The 20,142-nt window shown below is 40.7% G+C and overlaps 2 protein-coding genes across 5 annotated transcripts in view; one reads left to right on the plus strand and one right to left on the minus strand.

Moving 5' to 3' along the window:
• The window catches only part of nme9 (NME/NM23 family member 9), a 462,322-nt gene that overhangs the window by 298,289 nt on the left and 143,891 nt on the right, over positions 1 to 20,142 (plus strand). The window lies entirely within an intron of this gene.
• The window catches only part of si:ch211-45c16.2, a 142,037-nt gene that overhangs the window by 13,979 nt on the left and 107,916 nt on the right, over positions 1 to 20,142 (minus strand). For all 4 annotated transcript variants that reach the window (XM_021472209.3, XM_021472207.3, XM_073913295.1 and 1 more), the window contains 7 exons: positions 18,985 to 19,176; positions 18,565 to 18,723; positions 16,296 to 16,454; positions 14,365 to 14,473; positions 11,466 to 11,575; positions 11,163 to 11,279; positions 1,503 to 1,646 (listed from right to left, as the gene is read on the minus strand). In XM_021472209.3, the coding sequence (XP_021327884.2) occupies positions 1,503 to 1,646; positions 11,163 to 11,279; positions 11,466 to 11,575; positions 14,365 to 14,473; positions 16,296 to 16,454; positions 18,565 to 18,723; positions 18,985 to 19,176 (990 nt within the window). The remainder of the gene's footprint in view (positions 1 to 1,502; positions 1,647 to 11,162; positions 11,280 to 11,465; positions 11,576 to 14,364; positions 14,474 to 16,295; positions 16,455 to 18,564; positions 18,724 to 18,984; positions 19,177 to 20,142) is intronic.

Consider the following 20,142-nt stretch of genomic DNA (forward strand, 5'->3'; position numbering starts at 1 on the left):
ACTCATACACTACCTACAATTTAGCCTTCCCAATTCCCCTGTAGCGCATGTGTTTGGACTGTGGGGGAAACCACAGCACCAAGAAGAAACCCACGCCAACATGGGAAGAACATGCAAACTCCACACAGAAATGCCAACTGACCCAGCCGAGGCTTGAACCAGAAACCTTCTTGCTGTAAGGTGATCGTGCTACCCACTGCGCCACCATGACGCCCTCTGACTGTTTATATATTAACTACAAACATTTTAAAATAACATTACATTTTATGCTATTAAGTTATTATTAATGTTAACTAAACATTGCAATTATGCAGTACAGAAACATTATTAACCTTTTCTAAAATTCATTACTAAATTGTTAGGTTTATGTACTAAAAAAAGAATTGTAGTTCCCTCATGATCCTCCAGGGGTCAATAACCTGCTTGGTAATTCCTGCCTTACAAAAGTTAATATATAATAAACAGCACACGGGTTTGTGTTGTCATGGATACAGCGTTCATACACATTTTTACTACAAAACGTTTTCAGGACTTTAAAGTAAATTGTCACAACCTAATGTTTTATGAAATGTCTACATATATGTGGTAAATAAATATAATAAAAACAGGGCATGTTCAAATTTAATACAGCATATCATAAAACACGCAACAATCTATTTAGCAGGGATGTCCAGATCCGATCACTTGATCGGAAATGATTGAAAAAAAAATCTTCTCTCCGTTAAACAGAAATTGGTGTAAAAAAAATAAACAGGGGGGCTAATAATTCTGAATTTAACTATATATATATTTATATATATATATATATATATATATATATATTTATATATATATATATATATTTATATATATATATATATATATATATATATWTWTATATATATATATATATATATATATATATATATATATATATATATTTATAATTACTAATTGATGTCTGTGCGTAAAGGTTTCCCTATCCATGGCGCGACGCAGCTGACTCTTAAAGGGAATGGAAGATGAGACTGTAATTGGTTTATTCTTAAAACACACCTATAACTCAATAAGAAAATAAACTCAACCCTTTTAGACTATGCGCCGAAGCGCAAGGCAGAGTTCCCGTCCTTAAATTAGCAAAAACGCGTTCTGACACGCCCTGAAAGCATTTGCACCCTGTGTTTTGCGCTTTGCGCATGGACCGTCAAAATAGAGCCCTTAATATCTATGTAAAACCATGCATGTTCAAATCTATTACAGCATGCAGTCTACATGCATTTACACGCCACAATCTATTTAGTTTAAACTTATTTTAATATCTATATAAAATTGATTTAGATAATGCTTACACTGCACTAATAATGTGAGAGTAATGTTTTTAGCCAAAGACAGAAAAGAAGTAAAGACAACTAGCCTATATTCAACTATACAGATATTAGTTAAACTACTTGCCATGACTTATCCAAAACCATGTGGGTTTTTCTGTTTTTCAAATGACTGCATGAACCCTGCAGATATCTCACCTCTTAGGCTGCTGCGTCCCAGGTTTGTGGTTCATGCTGCTTTTCTTCTTTATGAGCTTCTCAACAGCATTGGGTCGCACAATGGGCCGAACCAAGTGGCGTTTGTACGTTCCCGGATACTTCTTCTCCACGGCCTGCTCCCTCCTGCAGAAAACACATGTAAAACTGTCAAACCACTGAAGCAGACATGCTGATGTGTGCACGATCTGACGGGATGATCACTGTGTGCTCATTCAGTGAAAATAAGGGTCAGTAATATTCTGCAGAGTCAAGACAAGCTTAAAGCAGATTAGATTTAATGAGAGTTTGAGGGAGATGTCTGCACTCAGGCACTGACAGGTCAGAGTTCAGACTCATTACTGCAATTTCATGCTAATAAACGAACAGATTGAAGAGAGAGACACACACAAATTAACATGCATGTTCACAATTGCATATTACAATATAACTACTATACAATATGCACTTCATCTGTAGTGTACATTCACTATAAACAAAACAGGCTCATTGAAAATACGTGCTTCAGCCTACGTTTTATGTGAAACCGCAAAAAAAGTAGTTTAACATACATTTAATGGGAGCTTTAAGGTAAATAAACACTAGGGGGCAGTATGATGACGACAACTTTTGTTTCTTTTCACGCTAATAATATGTACAGGGACATATTATCAATGAATAAAGGATTATTTTCGTGTAGTTCTTGCACAACAATCAATAATTAGCGCAAATAACTTAACGCTGTCTATGATTTGTAATTGAAAACATTTTTGTCACCTATCTATCTCCATATGGACAACTTTTCTGGTGCGGTCAGTTTGCTCTCGAGTCGCAGATAATAAAGTATTAAGTGTTTCTCCCAAAGAAAAGCCCGTCTAAGTAAAATGCTAGCAGGCATCTGTAGCTCCGCCTCTTTGGTATGCCTTGGTCGGTGTGATGACGAGTGAACAAAATGGCGACGACTGGTCACGCCCACTTGTAGCTTCATTTGCTCTTCCCAGAAACCTATGGGTGACGTCTCGAATACTACATCCATATCTTCTACAGTCTATGGTTTTGACTCAACGTTGAATTAAAATATACATTTTCAGAGTGAATGTATTGTTAAAATAACTTAACGCTGTCTATGATTTGTAATTGAAAATGTTTTTGGCACCTATCTATCTCCATATGGACAAATTGTCCGGTGTGATCAGTTTGCTCTCGAGTCGCAGGTAATGAAGTATTAAGCGTTTATCCGAAAGAAAAGCCAGTCTAAGTAAAATGCTAGCAGGCGTCTGTAGCTCTGAATCTTTGCCCTTGTTTTAGTATGCCCTGGTCGGTGCAATGACATGTGAACAAAATGGCGACGACTGACCACGCCCACTTGTAGCTTCATTTGCCCCCTCAGAAACCTATTGGTGACTTCACGAAAACTATGTCTATATCTTTTACAGTCTTTGGTTTTAACCCAACACTGGATTAAAATAACCTATACATTTTCAGAGTGTATGTATTGTTAAAATAACAACGCTGTCTATGATTTGTAATTGAAAACATCTTTAACACCGATCTATCCCCAAATGGACAAATTTTCTGGTGTGGCCAGTTTGCTTGGTAGCTAAAACTTTACGTTGTTGTGCTGCAGAGCGCTCAGGTTTGAGTCCAGTGAAGCATGATTCCACAAAAGAGAGAAAAGCAATGTAAAATCAAGGTAAAACTGTCACGGTTGTGGATCCATCTGCTCCTTATTTGAAGTGTCTGCGTTGTGTGACAGTTCATTATTATGGTACGTGTTTCTAAGTATGTGTGCCTTTCTCTCTCTGTGTTTGTGTGGGTGTCGCGTGGCTGTCAGTGGGTGTTTGTTTTCATGTCATCAGCTGAGCGGTCACATGATCTTTGTTACCGGAACTGTTCCGTAGCGCCGCTCGGCTGATAATCAGCGCGCTACAGGTGTAGCGCATTTTTTGTGCCTATAAATGTTCAGCGTTCCTGTCTCACGTTGTCAGTTCGTTGTTTTGCTCACGGTTCTTTGTGTTTTGTCAGGCTCCTCTCTTCGCTGGTGGTGAGTGGTCTGGTTGTATTCCATGTTGCAGTATCTGATGCTTCCTGTTTCTTCCTGATGAATGTGTGATCCGCTCTGTTGATGAAGTACATCTGAGACTTCCCGGTCTCTTCTATGACGAAAGTTTTATCTGCTCTGTTGATGAGTTTTATGAACATTTGATCAGTGCTGCCGAACCAGACCACCACTATATTATTCACCTGTTCAGTGCCTCCAGCCACTCACCATTATTCTGTCTAATTGTGAGAACTATATTAAAAGACTTTGTTTTTTTCTTGCAATTGGGTTCCTCATCTTTTATGTCACGTGACAGAACGAACTGACCAGATTTGAACCCAGCAAGTATGGAGGTTTCCAGCCAGACCATCCAAGCACTTTTTAATCAAATCACCGAGCTGTCTAATCAAGTTCAGCAACTCAGTTCGGGTCTCCAAGCCGGATCCACGTTGTCAGTGTCTCCAGTCAAACTACCACCCAGTCCTGTTTTTAATGAGAGTTCACGGACCTCCGAACCACGACTACCACCACCACAAAGTTATTCAGGTGAACCCCATTTGTGCAGATCCTTCATTACCAAATGCGATCTTTTTATATCACTCCAGCCCTCATCTTTTCCCACTGAGGCGAGTAAGGTGGCATTTTTAATCAACTTACTGACGGACAAAGCTGCATTATGGGGAACAATGGTCTGGGAGAAGAGACTTCCCTGTTGTGTGTCTTTTAAAGCGTTTTCGGAGGAACTCCGGGTGGTTTTCGATCCAGCGACTTCGGGGAGAGAGGCAGCCAGACGACTCGCTGAGCTCCGTCAGGAGGAGCACAGTGTGGCGGAATATTCCATCGACTTTCGCACCCTGGCGGCCGAGTGCGGGTGGAACAGCGAAGCGCAGTGGGACATGTTCTTTCACGGACTGGCGGACCGTATTAAGGATGAGATCTACGTTTTGGAGCTTCCCAAGACACTGGACGGTCTCATTAACCTGGCCATAAGGGTGGACAATCGCCTTCAGCGCAGGGGTGCCCACAGAGAGCTTCGTTCACAACGTTTGGCTTCACAGACCGGTTGTTCGGAGGCTACACTTCCTGTTCCAGAATCCGAGCCCAGACAAATGGGAGGATTTCGCCTCTCAGCGGAGGAGAAACACCGCCGACGCACAAGTGGTTTGTGTATGTACTGTGGGGTTGGAGGGCATTTTGCAGCCTTATGCACGGTCAAGAACAATAATTCACCTAATGGTAAGCGTTTTTTGGTGGGAGAGATTATGACTGGAAAGGACTCTCCCAATACCACATCTCTACCCATTAAGTTGGGATTTAATTCAAGTTTTCATTCCTGTTATGCGCTCATTGATTCAGGAGCTGAAGGGAACTTTATTGACTCTGATTTAGTTAATGAGTTAAAAATTCCTTTCTCTCCTCTTTCCTCACCCATAGCAGTCCAAGCACTTAGCGGATTATCTCTTCCAACCATCACACACATCACAGCTCCTATTAGACTTGTCACTTCAGGAAATCATACTGAAAACATTTCTTTCTTTCTTACTAAATCTGTTAATAATCCTGTCATTTTGGGACATCCGTGGTTGGTCCTACACAAGCCCCACATTAACTGGGGTCACAGTGCAGTTTTTTCATGGAGTGAGAGCTGTCATAAGTCTTGTTTATTGTCTGCTTGTTCCACTGTTCCTTGTTCTGTGTTTCAGGAGGAGCAGGTGGATCTGTCAAACGTGCCCCGTGAGTACCATGACCTGAAGAGAGTGTTCAGTAAGTCCCGGGCTGCTTCTCTACCTCCTCACCGTCCCTATGACTGTGCTATAGACTTATTGCCAGGTACGTCTCCGCCCAAAGGCAAGTTATATTCACTGTCTGTTCCAGAGAGGGAGGCCATGGAGAAATATATTTCTGATTCTCTAGCAGCCAAGATCATCCGCCCGTCTTCTTCACCGGCGGGGGCGGGATTTTTTTTTGTGAAAAAGAAGGATGGTTCCCTTCGCCCATGCATTGACTATCGAGGGTTGAACAGCATCACGGTTAAGAATACCTACCCTTTGCCGTTGATGTCTTCGGCCTTCGAGCGCCTGCAGGGGGCGAACTTTTTCACAAAGTTAGATCTCCGCAATGCTTATCATTTGGTTCGCATAAGACCCGGGGATGAGTGGAAAACAGCGTTTAACACCCCTAGAGGGCATTTTGAGTACTGCGTTCTGCCCTTCGGCCTTTCCAACGCTCCGGCTGTTTTCCAGGCACTCGTCAATGACGTGTTGAGAGATATGATAGATCAGTTTATTTATGTCTACCTGGATGACATTCTGATTTTTTCTCACTCTCTCCAGGAACACGTTCAACACGTCAGGCGAGTGTTGCAGAGGCTGTTAGAGAATGGGCTTTATGTCAAGGCGGAGAAATGCGTTTTTCATGCACAGTCGGTTCAGTTCTTGGGACATATTGTGTCAGTCGAGGGGATGCGCATGGATCCAGAGAAGATTCAGGCTGTGGTAGATTGGCCAACCCCAGATTCCCGTAAGGCCCTGCAGAGGTTTCTGGGCTTTGCCAATTTTTACCGGCGTTTTATTCGCAATTTCAGCCAGCTCGCCGCACCTCTGACTTCCTTGACCTCCTCCAAGATGCCGTTCAGGTGGTCCAGTGCAGCTGAAGCTGCCTTTACCAAACTAAAAGGCTGCTTCGTTTCAGCCCCGATCCTCATTGCCCCTGATCCTTCCCGGCAGTTTGTGGTGGAGGTCGATGCGTCTGAGGTTGGGGTCGGAGCCATTCTGTCCCAGCGCTCCTCCTCGGATGGCAAGATCCATCCTTGCGCGTATTTCTCTCATCGATTATCTCCTGCTGAAAGAAATTACGACATTGGTAATCGAGAGTTGTTGGCCGTCAAACTTGCTTTGGAGGAGTGGCGTCATTGGTTAGAGGGCTCGGGGGTGCCCTTTATCGTCTGGACCGATCATAAGAATCTTGAATATATTAGATCCGCTAAAAGATTAAACTCCAGGCAGGCTCGGTGGGCATTATTTTTCGGACGATTTAATTTTACGATCTCTTACAGACCAGGCTCCAAAAACATCAAACCTGACGCATTATCACGTCTTTTCGACCCGTCGGATCGCACGTCATCACCTGATCCTGTGCTTCCCCAGGGGATTGTTGTAGCGAACATTTCCTGGGAGATCGAGTCGAGGGTTCGCACAGCCTTGAATGGGGTAACGCCCCCGATCGGATGCCCACCGAGTCGGTTATTTGTGCCGGAGGAATTACGGTCCGACGTTGTCCGGTGGGGTCATTCCTCCAAGGTAGCTTGTCACCCAGGGGTGAGTCGCACGTTATTCGTTATCAAACAACGATTCTGGTGGCCAACTATGGCTCGTAATGTGCGCGATTTTGTATTGGCTTGCTCTGTCTGTGCGGTTTCTAAGTCTTCCAATCGCCCACCTGCTGGGCTCCTTCAACCGCTGTCAGTACCTTCAAGACCCTGGTCACACATCTCGCTAGATTTTGTTACGGGTCTTCCATCCTCTAACGGTAACACGGTAGTTTTGACCGTGGTGGACAGGTTCTCGAAGGCTGCTCATTTTATCTCTCTGCCCAAATTACCATCAGCCAGAGAGACAGCGGTTGCTGTCATTGATCATGTCTTTCGCATTCATGGCCTCCCGACGGACGTGGTTTCTGACAGGGGGCCTCAGTTTGTCTCTAGATTCTGGAGAGAATTCTGCCGTTTATTGGGGGCCACTGTTAGTCTTTCTTCTGGTTTTCATCCCCAGAGTAACGGTCAGACCGAGAGAGCCAATCAGGATCTTGAGTGCACATTGCGATGTTTGGTCTCGCAGAATCCCTCCTCCTGGAGTCAGCAACTTTCGTGGGTGGAGTACGCACATAATTCGTTACCAGTGTCGTCCACGGGCCTTTCTCCGTTTCAGTGTAGTCTAGGTTACCAGCCACCAGTTTTTCCCAGTCTGGAATCCGAAGTCGCGGTTCCCTCTGTTCACGCCTTTGTCCAGAGGTGCCGTCGCACTTGGAACAGGGCCAGACAGACCCTCCTCCGAGTGGGGACGCGCACCAAGGCTAAAGCCGATCGCCACCGGTCTAAGCCTCCCGTTTACGTTGTCGGTCAAAAAGTGTGGCTTTCTTCTAAAAACATTCCTCTCCGCACCGTTTGCAATAAGTTAGCTCCTAAATTTATTGGCCCTTTTATTGTCACTAAAATCATTAGTCCAGTGGCAATCCGCCTCAAATTACCTCCAGCGTACAGGAGAATTCATCCCGTATTTCATGTATCCAAAGTAAAGCCCGTTTTTCATACGGCAATTAATCCGCACACTCCAGTTCCCCCCCCGCCGCGTCTCGTAGATGGGGAGACTGCTTATTCGGTTAAGCGCATTCTGGACTCTAGACGGAGGGGACGAGGATTTCAGTACTTGGTGGACTGGGAAGGTTACGGTCCGGAGGAGAGAAGTTGGGTTCCAGCCGGGGACATACTGGACCACTCTCTTATCGATGATTACAATCGCCAGGTAGGCTCGTCTGGGGACGCCAGGAGGCGTCCCTAGGGGAGAGGGTAATGTCACGGTTGTGGATCCATCTGCTCCTTATTTGAAGTGTCTGCGTTGTGTGACAGTTCATTATTATGGTACGTGTTTCTAAGTATGTGTGCCTTTCTCTCTCTGTGTTTGTGTGGGTGTCGCGTGGCTGTCAGTGGGTGTTTGTTTTCATGTCATCAGCTGAGCGGTCACATGATCTTTGTTACCGGAACTGTTCCGTAGCGCCGCTCGGCTGATAATCAGCGCGCTACAGGTGTAGCGCATTTTTTGTGCCTATAAATGTTCAGCGTTCCTGTCTCACGTTGTCAGTTCGTTGTTTTGCTCACGGTTCTTTGTGTTTTGTCAGGCTCCTCTCTTCGCTGGTGGTGAGTGGTCTGGTTGTATTCCATGTTGCAGTATCTGATGCTTCCTGTTTCTTCCTGATGAATGTGTGATCCGCTCTGTTGATGAAGTACATCTGAGACTTCCCGGTCTCTTCTATGACGAAAGTTTTATCTGCTCTGTTGATGAGTTTTATGAACATTTGATCAGTGCTGCCGAACCAGACCACCACTATATTATTCACCTGTTCAGTGCCTCCAGCCACTCACCATTATTCTGTCTAATTGTGAGAACTATATTAAAAGACTTTGTTTTTTTCTTGCAATTGGGTTCCTCATCTTTTATGTCACGTGACAAAAACTATGTGGTTACAGTGCACTTTTTTCTCAGTGCATTTTTTTCTCTTTTTTATCTCTTTTGCTTTTGAAAACACTATTGGTTGGGATCAAAGAGGACTTTAGCTCAGTGGTTCGCTGATCTGTACAACAAGTGCCGCTGTCCTCTAGACGTGTACAAGAAGAACGGCGAATCAGAAATGTACAACAAAACGTACCACAAGTAACACATTTCAGATTCGCAAAAATGCAGAAAGCGCCCTCTAGTGGATTTGTCTTCTGAAATGTGCACAGACACATTCCCGGAGCTATGTATATTACGTTCAGCAAAAATGTAGGCAGAGGTATGCATTTCCCACGAGCCTGGGCTGGGTGAAAAAGAATTCAGTGCAGTATGGTATCTTGTTTTTTTTTTGTTTATTGTGTGACAGCATGTCTCAATTATTAAACTGGATTCTTGCTGTATTTAATTTCTTCCACTTAACTGATGAAACAATTATTAATTATTAAATACAGAGACTTCAATATTGGAAGTATAATAACTAGAATATTACATTGGATTGTAGGGGTGTCAAAATTAATCGTTTCTTCAGTGCACCGCGATGCAGACACGGACAATTCGGTATCGGTTCAGTAATAATCATAACCGGTTATTACTGACGTCATTTACCTCATATGCACTCTGTCGCGAGGGAGGCGAGTATTTACAACGCTCTAATGCTGTTCACACCAGATGCGGAACGCGCGGATAAATCGCGCTATTCGTGCGTAAGTAGCCGCGTGAACATTTGAGGTTACTCGCTTCATTCGCGCATCAAACCCGCTTCATTTGCGTGTCAAATTCACTTCAGAACAGACGCGGATTCGCGTGATGGGCAGAGCTTCTGTCTGCCCCGTGACTCTAGCTTCATAGCTAAAGGGCTAACATGGATTTTATGAAGAAAATAACAGTGTTTATGTGCTTTATGAAGGATGATAAACAGCGTCGATACGTTTAGGGCCGTGTCTGAGTCTACTACATCCTTTCAGAGGCTTTCACAATCACGCCTCCACAAGAGCAAGCTCCTGATTGGTTAACGCGGCGCGAATGTCCGCTGAAGTTCAGATTTTCGAACTCGAGTGATTCACGCGAAATGCGCATTAAGCACATCAAACGCGCAAATGTTTAATTCGCGCCACGCCATTCGCAGATTCGCGCCGCAGGATGTCTATTCGAGTGTTTGCTTTGACTTTGCTGTGATCACAGCTGTTGCCTATCAGTGTCACTTATCTAAAGAGTGCAGCGCGCAAGAGCTAATCGCAACCGTTTTGTTGAGGGTGTGACCAATCAAAGAGGTGTAAGAGAACTAGACAAGAATCAGAAAGTGAGCTGGATATTTATATTTGTTTATATTATTTGCTAAATGCTCGTGTTGTTTAAAGGTACAGTTTATATATCTGACTGTTTGTATTAAATGACAAAATTGTATAACAAATAGCATATAAATATAAATATATTCAAATATTTTAATACAAGAACTTCTGCTGTGAAGAAAATACAAAACTGTATGAAAAGCATCGTCAATGCACCGTGATGCACCGAGATATCGAATTGAACCAAATCGATGGCATGATAATCGTAACCGAACCGTGAGACCAGTGTAGGTTCACACCTCTATTGGATTGTTTGTTTGTTTTTGGTTTTTACATTTTTATGATTTAACAGGATTTAGTCAGATGTCCTTAGGTGAACATTGGAATTTATGAGCTATACTGGAGCATATAGAGTTGAAGTCAGAATTATTAGCCCCCCTGCTTATTTTTTTCCCCAATTTCTGTTTAACAGAGAGAAGATTTCTTCAACACATTTCCAAACATAATAGTTTTAATAACTCATTTCTAATAACTGATTTACTTCATCTTTGCCATGATGACAGTAAATAATATTTGACTAGATATTTTTCAAGACACTAGTATACAGCTGAAATTGACATTTAAAGGCTTAACTAGGTTAATTAGGGTAACTAGGCAGGTTAGGGTAATTAGGAAAGTTATTGTATAATGATGGTTTGTTCTGTAGACTATCGGGAAAAAGTAAAGCTTAAAGGGGCTAATAATATTGACCTTAAAATGGTGTTTAAAAATTTTTTAAAAATGCTTTTATTTTAGCCGAAATAAAACAAATAAGACTTTCTCCAGAAGAAAAAATATTATCAGACATACTGTGAAAATTCCCTTGCTCTGCTAAACATCATTTGAGAAATTTTTAGAAAAGAAAAAAAAATTAAAAGGGGAGCTAATAATTCTGACTTCAAATGTATAAAGAAAAACTGATGCAATATGATTGCCCCTTGTGTTCGTTTACTGAAAACACACCTTATTTTTTAGCACGAAACCTCTACTTACTGCAATGAATAATTGAAAAGCTTGAGGAACTCACTTGAGCAGCTCTTTCTCGCGCACCTCCAGCTGTAGCATGATAGCGCTGAGCTCCATGTACAGATTATTGGCCCGCTCCAGTTTCCTCTCATAGTGCTCTCGGATGTCCAGAGCGTGTCTGAAGCACACAGAGGCAGTGAGAAACACACACAGCATGAGCTCTTACTGTCAAAGTTTATTTATAAACCACAGGCATGAGTTCAATAAAATCATAAGAATTCATAAAACAAAAATATATACAAAAACTAAATAAAAAAATACAATAATAAATATATTAAATGAATTAATTGAAGTTAATATATACCTGAGCTCGTCTCTTCTGCGGCGGATCAGCTCCTCGTCCAGCCGATGGATGCATGTGCCTTCACTCTTGATCTTCTCGAAATGTTTCTTCACCTCCTCTCGCCACTCCGTCTGTCACAGATTATTATTTTGTTGTTCATTTAATTATTCATTAGCCAAGAAGTTGTTTGAGAAGCAGAACAATAGGCCATTATCACAAAACAAACCCAAGTCAGTGACTGTATACGACCTGCTATTTATCTATACTAGAGACTGAGATGGCGAAAATAATGTTTAACCAGACATTTCAACGTTTTCCTTTTTTAATGAATAAATTTAAATCAAAACCAAAGAACAAAACAGAACAGAACTCAATCAAAAAAGGGGCTTGAGCAATAGTATAACTATGTAATATACTTTAAATACATTGTGGATATTATAAAAATCAAACTGCTAAAAAAAGCTCAGTAACTAAAATGCAAAGTGTAAATATTAGATGTAAAACCTACAACTGCAACTAACTGAAAATATAGTTATTTAAATAATTAATAGTGAAATTAAAGAAAGTAAAAATACACCAGATAAATAATACAAATGTATATAATAAACAATAAAATAATAATAATAATAAAAAATCTGAAATATAAAAACAAATGTTAAGTCAAAATGTGGCTCATAGCTAGGGCCAGACAGAATCTGCCGACGTTTTTTGATATTTATGCGGATAATTTTTTACAAAAACCAGCGGATTTATGCAGAATGATTTTAGGAGTATCATAACGAAAAACTTAATATATGAAATAAAAAATTATATACAATTTTAACATTTATTTAATGCTTACAATGCAAATCCAATTAGATCCACTTAATTGATAAACAAAGCGAGTCTCTCATATGATATCTCTACTAAAAGACAGAAAATATGACTTTACAAACTGTATTGTAAATAAATCATATGAACATTTTAATATTGCCATTATTATATCACAATAATATTAGTGAAAATATTTTTAAAAATGATGAAATATAAATTTACACAAGTAAAAAACAGACTCAATGATGGGCTAAAAATCTGCAGATTTCTGCACGCGCAGCCTACTCATAGCTCCATAGACCATCATTTAAAGCAGTGTCTCTCAACCACGTTCCTGGAGAACCACCAGCACTGCATGTTTTGGAATGTCTCCTTTGTCACACCCATTACAGCTCTTTCAGTCTCTGCTAATAAGCTGATGATCTGAATCAGGTGTGTTCGGTTAAATAGACATGGGCTGTGTCCGGAACCGCCTACTACTCAGTAGGTACTGCATTTGAATTTAAACGTACTACTTGGCCGTTAGAAAAGTACGTTCTATACAGTATGAATGTGAAAAGTATGAATGGAATTCGGATGTACTACATCCGACATTTTGTCATGGTCACGTGACCTACCTGCGTCAGTTGCATCACTTCAGTCCCATTCATGAATTTTTTCGCGGGGCATCATGGGATAGCGCAGCACACTTCAGAATCTCGCGGGAAGTGGTAAGTCATCCGGGTACTACTCGCATACTGATTTTCGAATTCTATGAATACACTCTCGGGCTGCATCCGAAAAGTCATACTTCCATACTATATAGTACGGTAAAATCAGTATGCGAGCCGAGTAGTATGTCCGAATTCATAGAATTCGAAAATCAGCAGGCTAGAAGTACCCGGATGACTTACTACTTCCAGTGAGATACTTGAGTGCGCATACCATGCATGCTGCGCTATCCCATGATGCCCCGCAAGCAAATTCATGAATGGGAGTAAAGCGACGCAATTGACGCAGGTAGGTCACATGACCATGACAAAATGGCGGATGTAGTACGTCCGAATTCCATTCATACTTTTCATGTTCATACTGTATAGTACGTACTTTTCTAACGGCCGAGTAGTACGCTTAAATTCAAATGCAGTACCTACTTAGTAATAGGCGGTTTCGGACGCAGCCTCGGGCTTGCACGCTCAGGCACCCATGCTTCCTATGCAAGTGACGTCATTTACAATTGACACGTCACTTGGAATTAACACAAATATCCAAAAAAGTAAATTTCCAGTTCATTCATGGTGCTAGTGTCGACGTTGTGAAATAATTCTAAGTAGCCTAATTGCGTTGAACAACCTGACAGACCCTCAATGACACTCAATAGAACGTTCCATTGCAACAGCAGCGCCCAGCAACAACCTTGGATTCAGCCATTTTTGGGGTGCTCGGCTGTCCATCGGATGTTTTTGCTGTTGCGATGGCGAGCAGCAGCTTTGTTTTTATTTATTTATTTAAAAAGCGCATTAAAGCTGAGATACAACCTGAAAGACGACAATACAACCCTTATTATCACAATCATCAGCACTTTTAATAGTTTATTTTACAGACTTATGATATGCTGTTGTTCTATTGGAGTTTTCATTCCAAAATGGCCGCCGCGCCATCTAGTGGGTGTTTCCCAAATTGCACTAGAGTGTCGCCTCTTGGTGATTCTATGTTCTTTGGTCAGGGTGACGGATAAGAAGTTTGTTGCAACGATCTTAATGAAATCCGTTACCTCAGAGATTTTTCCGCCTCAGGGACACCCTAAAGTTAAATTACCGAAGGACTTTCATGCAAGCGGACACGAGTGGCGATTGTAAATGACGTCACTTGCAGAGGAAGCGCGGTTGCCTGGGCGTGCAAGCCTGGAGGTGCAAGTGCAAATCTGCAGCCAAACACTGATTTAAAGGGATCACTAAATTAGTTAAAAATCTAAAATTCCAAAAGTTCCTTAATGGTTCTGTTCCTCAACTCTTTTAGGTGCTTTGTAACAACAAAACAAGTAACTCAGAAATTTAAGAAAGATTTGGAAGCAATTTTGAATCGACTCAAGAGTGGTTTGCAGATGAATCTCATGTGTTTTTCTGACCTGGCATTTGAAGTAGGTCTCCTGTGGCGTCCCAAGCACATCAGCGGAGGCGATATCCAAATGCAGGAGGATCTGCCTGAAAGACGGCCGGTTTCTAGGTTTGCCTTGCCTACAGGAAATATAATAATACTAATCACAAACAAGCCATATTACTTTCTTTCACAACAGAGCTGCAAACATACAGTACTTTTAGGACATAGTATAATGTAATGTAATGTGTATTTATATAGCGCATTTATTGTGTATGGCAATACACCCAAAGCGCTTCACAATCATGAGGGGGTCTCTCCACACCACCACCAGTGTGAAGCATCCACTTGGATGATGCGACGGCAGCCACAGGGCAACGGTGCCAGTGCGCTCACCACACACCAGCTATTGGTGGAGTGGAGAGACAGTGATAGAGCCAATTCAGTGGAAGGGGATGATTAAGAGGCCATGATCGTAAGGGCCAATAGAGGGACTTTGGCCAGCACACCGGGGTTACACCCCTGCTCTTTCACGAGAAGTGCCATGGGATTTTTAATGACCACAGAGAGTCAGGACCTCGGTTTAACGTCTCATCCGAAAGACGGCGCCCACTGACAGTGTAGTGTCCCCTTTACTTTTACTGGGCCATTAGGACTCACACAGACCACAAGTTGAGCGCCCCCTGCTGACCTCACTAACACCACTTCCAACAGCAACCTAGTGTTCCCTAGTGGTCTCCCATCCAGGTACTGACCAGGCTCAGCCCTGCTTAGCTTCAGTGAGTAACCGGTCTTGGGCTGCAGGGTGACATGGCTGTGGCTGTGGCATAAGTAGGGAATTGGAAAACAAAATTTTTAAAAAAAAAGTTTCATCCCAAATGAATGAACCTCATGTATATAACTACTTATATTTATTACTTTTTTAATTATATAAAACTAATATAATTACTTATTTGTAGCTTGATTCCATAAACAATAACATGATGTTTTTTTTCATTATACACTACCTGAGAAAAATCTTGTCCCTATCCAAGTTTTAGGAACAGCAAATAATAAGTTGACTTCTAGTTGATCATTTGGTATCAGAAGTGTCTTTTGTGAAAGGCAAAGACCTTGAGATGATGCTTATTTGACCAGAATAAAATATGATCATGTCTTGATTATTAATTTTTAATTAGGACAGTAAGGTCTGACTCTGCCTAGACAAAAGTCTTGTCACTGAACAGCTCTAATATCCAGTATAGAATATAAAGTCCTGCTGCAGAGAAGACAGAATGAATATTGTGTCTGACTCCATCATGAGCTTGGAGGACTGCATCCATACATCTCTGACATGACTCACATCACTGATTAATAAAGTCATCTGGAATGGCAAACAAAGCGTTCCTGCAGGACTCCCAGAGTTCATCAAGATCCTTTGGATTCATCTTCAATGCCTTCATCTTACCCAGGACATGCTCAATTATGTTCATGTCTGGTGACTGGGCTGGCCAACCCTGGAGCAGCTTGACCTTCTTTGCTTTCAGGAGCTTTGATGTGGAGGCTGAAGTATGAGAAGGAGCGCTATCCTGCTGGAGAATTTGCCCTCTCCTGTGGTTTGTAATGTAATGGGCAGCACAAATGTCTTGATACCTCAGGCTGTTGATGTTGATCATCCACTCTGCAGATCTCTGGCACTGAATGTAACCCCAAACCATGATTTTTCCTTCACCAAACTTGACTGATTCCTATGACTCTTGGGTTCTTGCTGGTTCCAGTAGGTCTTCTGCAGTGTTTGTGATGATTGGGATGCAGTTTAACAGATGATTCATCAGAAAAAAAATCGACCTTCTGCCACTTTTCCAAATGATCAACTAGAAGTCAAGTTATTATTTGTTGCTCTTACAACTGGGATCTTTGACAAGACTTTAGTCAGTTAGTGGATATCACAACACAGACGAATGTATAGATGTGGAGTCTCACCAGGTCTGCTTCATGAGGATCTTGAAGCCATCTGGACAGGTGGACGGCACAGGTAGATGAAGACTGTTACTGCCCACACCCCAGATAATAGCAGATGAGTCTACATCCTTATAGGGGATCTCACCAGTCAGCAGCTCCCATAACACCACACCAAACGACCTGCAAACACACACACACACACACACACACACACACAAATAAACATTTAAAGCTTAGGTCATCTCATTGGCCCAATTCAGCGTGTTGAATCAGTGCAAGCTGAAGTGAGTGCTCTGATTGGTTATTCAGCAATAAAAAAAGAGCGCAAGTGGCATTTTAAAGTGGCATAGCAAGTAAAAAATTCAAGCCAAAAAGAATAAAAAAAAAACGGCTGTAATTTCGCTACATTTCTTGAGTGGTGATTAATGATAATGGCTCTGAACGCTGCTTTGTTTACACTTTGGATGTGTGCGTCGGAAGTTCTAGTTTCCCATTGTGAATGAGAAAACAAATGCTGCCCCCTAGTGTTGTCACAATGCTGGAATTTCATTACTTAAATTTTAAAAACGCCTATTTCCCACTAACATTTGAGAGCTGTTACAGTGTTATTTCATTGACGAAAAATTTGTCATATTTTTGTAACGAACAAGTTTCTACCGACAAAAACTAAATAATAATTAAGTAATGATGATGACAACTATAAGAAAATTATACACACATTTTTGTCAACTAATAAAAAAACAGACAATAATGTGATTGAAGGACGTATTTTGGTAAATATCCAATCAGAATTAATTTTGGTGTGTTATGCATGACGCGCACACACACACACACGCGCGCGCACACACACACACGCGCGCACGCACACACACACGCGCGCACACGCACACACACACACACACACACATGTAAAAAGTAACTGGTCCACAGTAGATGCGAGATGCGATTGCATCATCTTCCATAGGAGTTATTTTGAAATGGCAACAGCTGAGAGAAATAGAAGATTCAAGTTTGACTAAGACTAAAACTTAATAAAAATTTGCTGTCAAAATGAACACTTTGCTGTTAAGTAAATCTGTATATGTTTAAAATAAATAAATAACTATAATTGTATCTAGTTTTAGTTTTATATATATATTAAATTGAAATAATTTTTTTAAATAAAATGCTTATAATAGAAAATAATAGAAGGCACAACATATGTTTTATATATATATATATATATATATATATATATATATATATATATATATATATATATATATATATATATATGTTATTATAATATAATTAATATAATATAATAATATAATTCATTCTCTTGTCGGCTTAGTCCCTTTATTAATCCGGGGTCTCCACAGCGGAATGAACCGCCAACTTACCCAGCAAGTTTTTACGCAGCGGATGCCCTTCCAGCCGCAACCCATCTCTGGGAAACATCCACCCACACACACACACACACACACACACACACACAAACACACAAACACACACAAACTTATATACTACGGACATGTCTTTGGACTGTGGGGGAAACCGGAGCACCCGGAGGAAACCCACGCGAATGCAGGGAGAACATGCAAACTCCACACAGAAACGCCAACTGAGCCGAGGTTCGAACCAGCGACCCAGTGACCTTCTTGCTGTGAGGCGACAGCACTACCTACTGCGCAACTGTGACGCCCTTTATAATATAATATAATAAAATAAAACAATATAATGTAATACAAAAATATACTATAATAAAATATAACAAAATAACACAATATAATAAAACATAATCCAATACAATATAATATATGATAAAACATATAATATAATAAAATATATAATATAATATAATAAAATATATAATACAATATAATATAATATAATATAATGTAACAATAATATAAAATAATATAATATAATATATTAAATTATAATAAAATATAATAGAATAAAATATTTTTTATTATATATAAAATATAAAAAATATATATGATTTGAATCCCGGCTCTAACTCTAAAAGTAGTGGAGTAAAATTATCAATACTGCAGTAAAAATGTACTCAAGGAAGAGTAAAAGTACACATTTATAAAACTACTTAGTAAATAAAAATTTTTGAGGAAAACTACTCAATTAAAGTAATTTGAGTATTTGTGATAAGTTACTTTACACCGCTGTCCATAATGTATGGTAAAAATGCTCAAGAATTTTTTTTTTTTTTATAAAAGCAACACATTCTAATGCATTCTGGAATCCAGACACTTAAATCTCACTGAATGACGCCGCATTAATCCACACTCACCAGATGTCTACTTTCTCAGACACCGGCTCATTCCGGATGACTTCAGGAGCCATCCAGGCCACCGTACCCGCAAACGACATCTTGGTGCTCTTATCACTGAGCTCTTTAGATGTGCCGAAGTCCGAGATCTTCACACTGTCATTTTGAGTGACTAGCACACTGCAAGAGAAAACAACGCCATTTATAATAGTACACATTTTAATAATTAAAAAGATTGTTAATAGTTGCTTTTTAGGTTATGTGTGCCAGGAATAGGCCTTGGTGGAATAAGGGTTTTAAGCATCAAAACTGACTTAAAAAACACAATAATAGTGTGCATCTTGAGGCAGAAACAATGACACTGACATATTTTAAAGATTTGTCCCTTGAATTTCATGCCACATGATTGCAAACAACCTATAGGTATGAAAGCACCCGTACTTTGGTGACTTGAGGTCTCTGTGGATGATCTTGTGGAGGTGCAGGTAGTTCATGCCGCTGGCGATTCCTGAAGCCCAGTCAACCAGCAGGCAGGGTGTGATCTTCCGGCCGGCCCTGAGAACCTCATACAGCTGCCCTTGTGCACAATACTCCATAATGATGCAGTAACACGGGGCCTGCGTGCACACACCCCTGAAAACAACACACACAACACACTGCATAGTCAAGGTCATGAAAACAAAAAAGGTGGTTTCTTTTACTGTAATTTTGAGGGCGGGGCTTGATTTTGTGCATGGAGAACTGATTGGATGAATGTGTTCTGCTATTGGTGGATCTCATGTGATTGACAGGTTGACCACACCTTCCAATATCCCTCAGATAAGAGATGATGTTGAAGAGGGGAGGTTAATTTGGTTAAAGATTACAAGGATCTTTTTATTTTTACAGTGCATCTGGAAAGTATTGATAGCGCTTCACTTTCCACTTTTTTAATGTTACAGCCTTATTCCAAAATGGACTAAATTCATTTATTTCCTCAACATTCTACACACAATCCCCCATAATGTCTATGTGACGAAAGAGTTTTTGAAATTGTTGCAAAAGTGTTAAAAATAAGAAACCTGAAAAATGGACACTATACCAGGGGTCACCAACCTTTATGAAACAGAGAGCTACTTCTTGGGTACCGATTAACGTGGAGGGCTAACAGTTTGATTAACACTTCTCAAATAACAAATTTGCTCAATTTACTTTTAATTATACTTTATGTTTTTGGTAATAATTAATGATATTCATCAATAATTAATGATATTTATATATCTCTGCAAATATTTACATTTTTAAATGATTACTTGTATATTAGATAAAGCTTACTGGTAAGTGGCGCTATGGTGAGCTATTTTTAGAACAGGCCTGCGGGCAACACATGTGATCCTGACGGGCACCATGGGCACCATGTTGGTGACCCCTGCACTATACCCACACACAGTTCTGTCCAAACAGCTTACAAAAGATGATTTTCATCATAGGTCCCCTTTAATTATTTACATATTATAAGTGATGTTTAAGGGTGCTTTCACACCGCCTTATTTAGTTCGATTGAATCGCACTAGAGTTTGTTTTTCCTTTTGGTGCGGTTCGTTTGGACAGGTGTGAATG

The sequence above is a fragment of the Danio rerio genome, chromosome 9 (assembly GCF_049306965.1).
Source record: "Danio rerio strain Tuebingen ecotype United States chromosome 9, GRCz12tu, whole genome shotgun sequence".
NCBI classification, from domain to species: domain Eukaryota; kingdom Metazoa; phylum Chordata; class Actinopteri; order Cypriniformes; family Danionidae; genus Danio; species Danio rerio.